The sequence below is a fragment of the Chelmon rostratus genome, chromosome 14 (genome assembly GCF_017976325.1).
Source record: "Chelmon rostratus isolate fCheRos1 chromosome 14, fCheRos1.pri, whole genome shotgun sequence".
In the NCBI taxonomy this organism is placed as follows: Eukaryota; Metazoa; Chordata; class Actinopteri; order Chaetodontiformes; family Chaetodontidae; genus Chelmon; species Chelmon rostratus.
The window spans coordinates 16,573,893-16,584,198 of NC_055671.1; the positions used below are offsets into that span (position 1 = coordinate 16,573,893).

Consider the following 10,306-nt stretch of genomic DNA (forward strand, 5'->3'; position numbering starts at 1 on the left):
ATGCTTCTGTAATGTTTTTCTGCATAAAAAACAGCATTTTAAAAGCAGGCAAGAGGACCGCATGAGGGCATGTTTAAGCACAGGACTAGCACTGCAATTACTCCAACCAGGAAACTGCACTATAAGGGATAGAAATTATGATATTTATTAATATAATAAATTCATACAGTACGTCAGCTTGTAAATGTATGCAATTGTAAAAATTATACAATACCATCAGTCGTCTGTAGAGAACGCCACATTTTCTGCAAAGGACATTTTGTGTGTGTCCCTAACGGCTTACCGTCGGCTCGTACCATCCCGGAAGATTTACCTTTCTCCTGACACGTAGCAACCTCAACAAAGTTGGCAGGGCTCTGGGTAGATTTGTCAAACATTACAGGTAAGCGTGAACATGTGTGCTGCTTTTATAGTTTAAGAATAACCATTGCGTAAGAAAAGATAAATGAATTATTAAAGCCACCGCTGTCATCCTGCGGAAGACTTGCAAACCGGGTCTTCACAACTGTTATAGCTAGCATAAGCTGAGCAGTTAGCTAGCTGCAGAGTGAGCGGTACGTTAGCCACCCAAAGATTAGCATCTTTTGCCGTATTGTTACAAGATTGGTTAACTTATCCTTTTAGGTGGTTGTGATTCTCGAGTCATTGGATAGTTGATGCAGTCGGCCAATAATAATTGATTCATAATAGACCAACGACAGTTTTATCTTGGCTTTTGTGTGTGAAGCTACGTTAGCTAGCTGCCTTAGCTCACAGTTGCATTAAAATGACACGGAGGCACTGTTAGCCTAACGGAGGCAGTGCAGAAAATAACGGTTCTACCGCTCTCCTAAGCGTTAATTTAACGTTAGCTAGGAACTTAGCCTGTTAAATATATATCACGTTCGAATAGTTCGTTAGAGACAACGACTTCCGTCAGGTAGCTAATGTTAATTAGGCTGATATTTTGGCCACTGCCTATAAGTTTGCGAGGTGTAGCCATAACCATGAAATGTTTTGTTCTATAAAACGTTATTTCACCTGGTTGTGGCCAACTGGATTATTTTCACAGGCACAATGCTGTTTGATCACCATAACAGCATTTAAGAATTTAAGATTAAAGCAAGACAATTTAATACTGACTGCCACTGTACCACCTCACTGTAATCATAGGTTGTGCTCCTGCTTCTGCCCCTGTGTTTCAAACAGACTGAGAGATGTCAGGGTTTGACAATTTCAACACAGACTTTTACCAGTCCAGCTACAGTGTAGATGACCAAAGCCAGGCCGGCTATGGCTACAACAACGCTGAAAACCCCTACAACAAGTAAGTGAAGAAAGCCCTCCTTACATGATGCTTTCTCTGCTGTTACCGCCTCCGAGAGCAACATTATTGTAATGTAATGCTTTTTTTATTTTGTAATTGAAACAACACACTTAGTAAGGAACTTTCCATTTCAAGCATAAAAAGGCACTTTGTCATTTAAGTGAAAGTGAAATGTTGAGCATTATTACTTTGTGTTTCCCAGGCCATATGGTCAGTATGACTACTCCCAGCCCATGGGCTACTCTTCCCCAGGGATGATGCAGCCCCAGCAGCCATACACAGGACAAATTTTTCAACCCACACAAACCTACACTCCTTCCCCATCACAATCCATGTACAGTAGCAGCTTCGATGATGAGCCGCCGCTGCTAGAAGGTAGGTGAAGGAGACTATGACTTCTACCTGCTTTGCTCTTATACAGCTCCTCTTGCCTCTCATATAATATTCCTCATTTAGGAGTTCAGGAATATTGCAAGGGAAATTGCTATTAGGGCACAGTCGACTGACATTGAAACCATAGCTGGTCGCAGCATCTCAAAACTGAGGATTTGCTTTATTTACTCTGTTTCATATTACTGCGAACCAAATTCCTTTGTTTGCTCAGGTAATTTTAAGTAGAGTGCAGAAATAATCAGTTGGTGAAAATAATAATTAGTTGCACTGTTCACCAGCTTTTGGAATAATTGCAAGTTACTTTCCCAAAATCTAAAATTTTAGTCTTCCTGTTGAAATCAGTTTGCAGTATCACCTCTAGGACATGAACATGAACCTGTTGCAGTCACTAATGGAGTCAATAGAAGTGACTGATGGATGAAAGGTTGACAGTGCGACTGCAAATTGGCAGAGTTGAGCAGTATTTTCTTTCAGCTTATGCATATGTTAAAGCTTTTCATTGGCATACATGCTGTGCAGTTAAACAATTAGTTGATTAAGTAATTGAAGAAGTTATAATACCAGGAATTAGTGTTGCTTGCTGTAGTTTCCAGCTTGTTGTATGTTTGTACTGTGCTGCTTTACTCTATTGTATACATCAATTTTAAGAAGTCACTGTGGGATCTGGAAATTGTGACAGGCATTTTTACGTATGTTCTGACATGTTGTACACTAAAAAGTTAATTAAGTCATAATAATAGTCAACATATTAATCAATAAAGAAGATGATGATGAAAAAACGTACACAACCCTTTTATTATTCACACAAGCTTGTGCTGATCAATGGTTATATTAGTGACTACCGACATACAAAGTACTGGGGCAGTATATGCATGTGTGGTGCCACACAGCTATCTTTGTCTTAGTGTCAGACTGACAGCTGAGCAGCATGGGAAATGTGGTCAGACCATGAACATGAACACAGATGATTGGTCAAACCTTCACAGTCTTTAGAGCTACAAAGGTCACATCCAGGGTCTGAAAGTAAGTCTTCTTCCTCACTGCCACTGTGGAACTGAACATTTCTACTGCTCACTCAGTGTTATTTAGTCTGTCACTTGTCTAAAAAAAAAACTGTACACTGAGTCAGTGGTACCTGACAGCAGAAATGTGGAATACTGTATATCATGTAACCTTTATCCTTGAATATTCTTAAGAATTGCTTTTTAAAAATAATATTGATAAGTAAATCTAACATGGTGGCAGGTTACCTGAAAATGTTACCTGCCACAGCCAACATTTGCCCTGTATTTGTCCAGTGGTAGGCACTAATTTCATTCCATGGGTTCACCTCAAGGCTATTCTGAGAAGAAATCACACTTTTATCCAAGAGAGAATCCACTGAATGTAAAGTCTGAGTATTCCTGGAAGAGAGTTGTTTATTTATTGTAACTCTAAAGGCCTGGTGTTGCTATAGCAAACCAGTAAACCATGTTGACATTTTCCTCTGATGTCACACTCAGAGTGGGAGTGTTGCAACAGTAAAAAATGTAAAGAATTGAAAAAATGATGTACGACAGTTTTGCAAGTCATATAATCATGATTGTCCTTTTTCAAAGTTCCAGAACAACTCTTGAGTACTTCTCACCTTACTACTATGTTTGATCATAGTGCATTATCCAACATGTCTGGTATGTTTTCTTCATCTTAGAATTAGGAATCAACTTTGACCACATCTGGCAGAAGACTCTGACGGTGCTCCATCCAATGAAGGTAGCAGACGGCAGCATCATGAACGAGACAGACCTGGCCGGCCCCATGGTCTTCTGTTTGGCCTTCGGAGCCACACTTCTCCTGGTAAATCATATGGTTAACATTGGTACATATATGTCCGTACGGCTGTCATCATGTAGGCGTTTATATCTTGCTGTGTGGATCTTATTCCCCCCCCCCCCCCCGTCCATTTACAGTCAGGTAAGATCCAGTTTGGCTATGTGTATGGCATCAGTGCAATTGGCTGCCTCGGCATGTACTGTCTGCTCAACCTAATGAGTATGACGGGCGTCTCCTTCGGCTGTGTGGCCAGCGTTCTCGGATACTGCCTCCTCCCAATGATCCTCCTCTCCAGCTTTGGAGTCCTCTTCTCTTTACAGTGAGTATACAGGAAAACAGTTTATGAACGTTAATATAGCCTATGAATCACTATACTATAGACCACACTACTAGACCCTGTTTAGTAGCATAACCTTCCCAGATAGGGTTTGTTGTATTAGTATAGTACGACTTTAAAATGGTCATTGGTTGCTACAGTTTAGATGAGCTTAAGTGTGATATTTATATGTCGGACTATTTAACTTTTCTTTGTTGTTTAATAGGAGTTTCACAAATAGCCTTACATTCAATAAAACTGTATAAATGCTGCTTTCATGCAGGCAACTGTTAAAATAATCAGAGCCTAACTTCCTGTTTCCTGCTTGTTGTCTGTAGGGGCATGATGGGAATTATATTAACAGCAGCAATCATTGGCTGGTGCAGTTTGTCAGCCTCAAAGATCTTCATCTCGGCGTTGGCGATGGATGGGCAGCAGCTGTTAGTTGCTTACCCCTGCGCTCTCCTATATGGAGTCTTTGCACTCATCTCTGTCTTCTAAAAAAAAAAAATGAGTAACAGTTTAAAAAAGAACTGCCCCCTTGTTTCTGTAAATTCATTGTAATTATTGTCAGTGGAATTAATTAGTAATTATTGGCTAATTACATTGTTATTACAGAAAAGGGGAGTTCCTGTACAAAACGGCACCAGGGGTTCTTTTCTTTGTTTTTTCTTTTATAAGCCTCCACCGCTCACTACATCCTGACTTGACCATCTGCTGGCTGGAGTTTGTCTCACTCATGTCGTCTCTCCACCTTGCTCCCCTTATACATCTTAAAGGAGAGGACTGTCAAATGTCAAATAGAGAAAAATAACTTTCCTGTGGACCATGTTGAGCCTTAAACGACCTACTGCAGTCCTATGATTTTAAGGACATGAAGGGGAAGGAAGTGAGCAACTAGTTCACACAATGGAAACCCGAGGAGACAGTTTAATTTGGACAGAGATGGGAAAAGGCTCTCAGTTTCCAAGGAGGACAGTTAACCAACTCTCTGCCAACCCTGCAGCCCAATTTGGAGCCAGTGGAAATGCCACGTACCATGATTTTTGCGAAAGCTGTTATGGGCCATTTATGGCAAATACCTATAGATCCTGCAGCTGCAAGACTGCAGGAAACACCCATTTTCCTTCTGCACAAGACTACAGTAGCTCATTCTACTTCACCCAGAAAGGGCGCAGTATAATGAGGCGGGTCTCCTCTATATTTTCTCCAGGACTGAGGAGCCACGAATCTCATCATTTGTTCATCACAGCAGTGATCTGATCTTTGATGTAAAAACAGCAGCTGTGCTTCATCTTCTCATGTAATGTTTTATTATATTCTCTTGAAATTCATTTGAGTTTTAATAACTTTCAAGAAGACAAAAATACAGATTGCACAAAAGTATTTTCTCAAATTTTCAAAACCAAACAAATTTGATTAGAATTGAGAATTAATAGTCTGAGAGATACTGTATATTTCCAAGTGCAGACACGTCTCTATAGATTGTTGCTATAGGTTGCATCCTTTACATTTCTTATATCTTTATTTTAGAGTCAACTCACTTTGTATGCTTTGATGTGTCATCTGTTGTTCAAGTCTTCTCATGCACATTAAAGTTGTCTTTGAAGGTTATCAGCCTTGTGACATTAAAAGCTACATTAAACAGTCAAGTAGATAATTGTAAAAAGTGATATAACGTCTATTAGAGGGAGACAGAAATAGGGACTATATTTGGCCTGTGGACCCGTCGCTGGCTGCTGTGTGCCAGAGGATGGCTGGTGAGCAATGGAAGAAGTGGGCGTATGATACATAATGACAGTTTTCAACAGCCTGGGGAGATTTTATCACAGCTGGTTGCTAGATCAAAAGAAATAATCTGCTTGCTTTGATCCATACCATTTTTTTTTTTAAATAGCTTTTTAGGTCGGGAAGACCTTCAAGGTTTAAAACAAGGTTTGTAATCATGTGAAAGGTGAGTGCAGAAGTTTCTCTCTGGATTTGTTTGCACCTCAAGCGCTAAAGCTTGGTCAGGTGAGGGCAGCATTAACCATACAGCACCTTCTCCTGCTTCACCCCTACAATAGAGTATTTCCACTAAAGTCATCAGCTGCAAGTACTCTTACAGGCCCTCTCACATGTCCAGGATGGGTTGATTAATGGGATTGGATGATATTTTTAGCTGAGCGATTCACGGCTGCTGTCATTGAATTTTTCTGTTAAATGTTTTCACCTAGGGAGTAGTTATTGACATGAGCAGCATGTTTGTCAGTAAAAACATCACCTTTACACCCTGGCACACAATACAGGTGCTACATATTCACAAGCTAGCATAAAAAGACTTTAATTTTTGCTTGCATAATTCGTCCCTAACAGTGTGGTCATGATACAGCACCAGGAACAACATAAGACACAAACTTCCTGGTATGACAGACCAGACCCCTGCAGAGATTATCACTGCACGATTGTCGAATTAAGTCATCTAGATCAGTGAAACCACAGTCGTCAATCAGTTGTGTTTGACGGATTAAAAACCACAACTGTGTGTGCAGGAAATTGGTCAGTCTACGGTAGAACCACATTGATTGACTTCCTTATTTTAAGTAAAGCTTCTAAATGCAAAAACCCACATAATCTAAGTCAACAAGGTTGACAAGAAGAAATATTGAGTTTTATGGTTAGAACACAATCCTATATTTTTTCTTCTCCCTTCTGGGCTTTCTTTGCGGTAATGTACACAAAACACACACACACAGGGGGGCTCCTTAAATGGACAGTAACCCACTTAGGAGGAATGAATAATTCAAAAATGAAAATGGAGTGCTTTTTCTATTCCAACAAACTCGACATCAAGGAGATACTTTGCATTTCAAGTAAACCTTGCAGGAGCAGTCTGCTCTCACAGGCTGCTCTCTCATATGCACAAGTGTTTATATACAGTATGCATCTTCTGTATGTATAATCTGTTTTGTACATAGAATTAAAAAGAAAGTAGAATCGACCTGAATTTTAGTGTCAATTTCATTAATTTGTACGTGTGAAAGTGCTCAGTGTTGCACTTTCATGGGGATTGATTCGGTTTCTCTCTAAATAAAACGTGGTATATGTCATGAGTCCTTCTTGCAGCTTGTTTCATGCACACACACACACACACTCTGTGGTGTGCGTCTGGACTGGAGTGCTTCAAATTATTCTGCAGTTTTGCATCTTCTCAGCTCTGGGGAGCTCAGGAACAGTTGAAGGCATTGTCAGTAGGATAGAAGTGAGCAGGATGTTGACATTCACGCACCATTCGTGTATGTACGCTATCTGGTTTCAGCCAGTTTGCAGTTGGGTTTCAATATCTCGCATCTGGATTCACTCAGAGGCATTTTACATTCTCACATTTTCCCTCTTCTCTTTCCCTCAGAGAAGGAATTCATTCCAAAATTCCAATTTCTTCCTTTAAACGGGTCCTCATTCAAACCTCTTCACCATCTGATCATCCTCTCCTAGGGGTTCACAAACTTTTCAGAAGGTGCTGAAGTTCGAAAACTCTCGTAACTTAAGACACATTTACTTAATGCATTCCTGTGGTAATGTTTAAGGAAGGAAGACAGTGTGACTCATTCCCTGTGTGTAAAATAGTGCTGTTGAAAAATTGAAATGGATTTAAGATCGGCCAATGAGATGTCAAGTTGCATGTTAAGAGGGTGTGACTTTATCGCCCAGGATCAGCTTTTTATGCAGCAAGAAAAAGAAAAACATTTGAATTCACACAGTTAGACTCTATTATGTACAACTGTTTGCTTCCCAAATAATGAAATACTGCAAAGAGGCAGCAAACTGGTGTCACAATCCCTCTAAATTTTACAGGTTGTGCTCAGAGATATTACAGCATGAACAATGTGGCGATGATCACTATTCATGATGTAAACTACAGTCTTTCCTCGTGTTAGTAATCTCTCAACCCTGAGAGGATCTTTGAAGCTCAGAAACTGCACCAGCCAGTGACTGCTGACGTTAGTATAACTCCCATCATTCCTGTTAAGAGGGAAGCAGGAAGCTAGCTTTGATACCTATGTGGACTATTTTTGATGTGCTGACTTGACCTAAACACAGTTTGCAGAGATCCCTTCAGTACTGGATGTGAAGAAAAGTGACGTGCTTCACCTCTGCACAAAAATGTCTAAATGAAAGGAAATAAATGTAGTTTGAAGACAGGAGTCAGTGCAGAACTTTGTTCCCTCACCTATTGCCATATTTTAGTATTTTATCATTTCATTGGGCCAATGTGGTTTCAGAATTTGCTGAAAGTGCTGCTGTGAGCCAGGCCTCAGCAGCTGCAGGACTTCTTATTCACAGTGTTTTGACATTATTGCCACAGACTCTTGGGTTATTTGTTAGGCGGATTTAATGGAGGTGACAGTGCGTGTCTTCCCATTTTAACAGGTAATGAGCCAAGGATTCTGCTGTTGTGTTCCCAACACTAATTCAAAATAGCAAAACAGGAATGAATAATAGAAGCTTGAAGCCAGAACTTCAAAGTAGTTGACTGTTTGGGATGGTCATTCCTTTCCCCACGTGGAATATTTGCTGTCCAAAAAGTGTAGAAAGCTTGATTGGAGCCAGATGGCAGTGAAACGACAAAATCAGCACCCATGCAAGCAAAGGAGCTGTGTCTTCCTGTTTTGCATCACCACCCGGAACATTTACACCCAAGCGCCACCAGATGGCAGTGTTGAGTTATATATAACCTCTCCTCTTGGCTGGCTGAATATTGTTTTTGGTGTGTTCACATGGTTACAGCCTGACATTTCCCCCGGAGCGGTGACTACATCTCCACTTCTTTTTTTTTTCTTTTTTTTTAAACTTCCTTACAGTCATTATCAGGAAATTTATGGCTCTCTCTGGACCAGATCAGCATCTATGAGGAGCTTCAGTCGGACCCACCCAGCTCACTGCTCAGACTGTTTCATGGGAGGACTGTTTACACATTTATTTGGTTGCCTCTTTTTTTTAGCTGCTTAGTTTGCAGGCTAACTGCTCATCTTACATAATATAGCGGAACATGCCATTAAGTGGACACATGCCTCAAGTATCCTGAATGCACATACTGTACTTTTGCCATGGGTGGGCCCTGAGAGATCCCCAATAGCCCCTAATTTTGTCCCTGTAAACACCTCCTGCACGATAAAAGACCATCACTGTTACTAAAAGTGCAACATTTAAGTGAAATGAATGGGAAAACTGCAATGAAAGAAATATCGCTGAATGGTATAAAACCCTGTAATTTTACGCCCTGGAAAGAAAGTTTTATTAATATAAGTCATCACTGGAATGACCATGCTCCTCCTGCTAGAACTGTTCTGCCTGTCACTCCTCCATAATACTATAATATTTGTATTGACAATGCAAATAATCATAAAAATCATCATCACCTATAAACAGCTTTGGGAATAGCTGTGTAGCTGACCGGTCTGCTCGTCTCCAGGGAATAAGGGCCACCATACCATTATGTTACCTAATGGAGGATAATCTCACCTCCATCTGGCCGGCCTGAGCCGCAGTCTGTTCTGCCCAGCAAGCTGGCCCGGCTGACTGGTGAGTAGCAGCTAATGATGAAACCGTCTCCTGCTCTGCTAAAACAAAATACATGGAGCGAGACAAGCTGCGGGGACGGTGGCGGGGGCGAGGAGAGGAGGGAAACAGACAGGAGTTGTTCTACAGACTAAAAAAAGACAAAACATAACCTCATTTCTTTTGTCTTTTAACATAATAATGAGATTTGCACAATAACTGCATCAGGAATGGAATGATTTGTGACGAGCAGGCGATAAGGCTACTTTTGCATTTGCAGCTGGAGCTGTATCATTCATTTTATTACCACCGAGTGTGATTTTACATCAGTTCCTTGTTAAAGACAACAAAATGCATTTATATTTACCATATTAAATTAATTTGTGGTATGGCACAGTCTCTATTATATTGTTTAAAGCAAAATTATATTCACTGCGTTGTTATATTCAGCCATGGCTCATTCTACTGCCACTCTGAGTTGTAATAACACTTTAGGCAGACAATATTTTCTGTCAGGTCATCAAATCAACATCAATGTACTGACAGGTAAAAAAAATAATCTATGCATATGACATTAGTGGTGAAGGCTTGAAAATATTAAGATGCATTTGTCAATATTTGTTGTATGACAGTTTATAAAAGTTCTTTGTTTAAAGTGAACGACTAGTATTAACTGGTCTTTAACGTTGTTCCTCTGCCTCCAAGTGGCCAAATAAATAATTAATGCAGCTGAAAAAAAGCCTGTCAGTAGTGTACAGTGCTATGTTACTTTTATAAAATGAAGGAGGTTAATATGTAATATTTTCATGTTCTAACTCATCACTCAAAATGTAAAAAGTACTTACAGTGCTTAAAAGTTATGCTTAATGATTTTCTGAGACTCGTTAAGGCCAAGTATGTGTTGGATGTATAAAATTTGTGACTTTGGTAACTCTTAGGGG

The 10,306-nt window shown here is 40.1% G+C and overlaps 1 protein-coding gene across 2 annotated transcripts; it reads left to right on the top strand.

Annotated features, from left to right (window-relative positions):
• The first annotated feature begins 306 nt into the window (after positions 1-306).
• Positions 307-5,441, top strand: yipf5 (Yip1 domain family, member 5). Of its 2 annotated transcripts, none has more exons than XM_041952313.1 (6): positions 307-382; positions 1,189-1,306; positions 1,509-1,681; positions 3,390-3,535; positions 3,649-3,830; positions 4,166-5,441. In XM_041952313.1, exons 2-6 carry the CDS (start codon positions 1,197-1,199, stop codon positions 4,326-4,328), a joined length of 774 nt encoding a protein of 257 aa, XP_041808247.1. In that variant the 5' UTR covers positions 307-382; positions 1,189-1,196; the 3' UTR covers positions 4,329-5,441. The 2 variants fall into 2 exon arrangements, with proteins under 2 accessions (XP_041808247.1, XP_041808248.1); XM_041952314.1 differs by having other exon boundaries at positions 310-382; positions 1,153-1,306.
• Positions 5,442-10,306: the final 4,865 nt, after the last annotated feature.

Coding starts and splice junctions, on each gene's coding strand:
- yipf5 (XM_041952313.1), top strand. CDS start 1,197: ATGTCAGGGTTTGACAATTTCAACACAGACTTTTACCAGTCCAGCTAC. Junction 1,307..1,508: donor GCTGAAAACCCCTACAACAA/GTAAGTGAAGAA, acceptor TGTGTTTCCCAG/GCCATATGGTCAGTATGACT. Junction 1,682..3,389: donor TGAGCCGCCGCTGCTAGAAG/GTAGGTGAAGGA, acceptor TCTTCATCTTAG/AATTAGGAATCAACTTTGAC.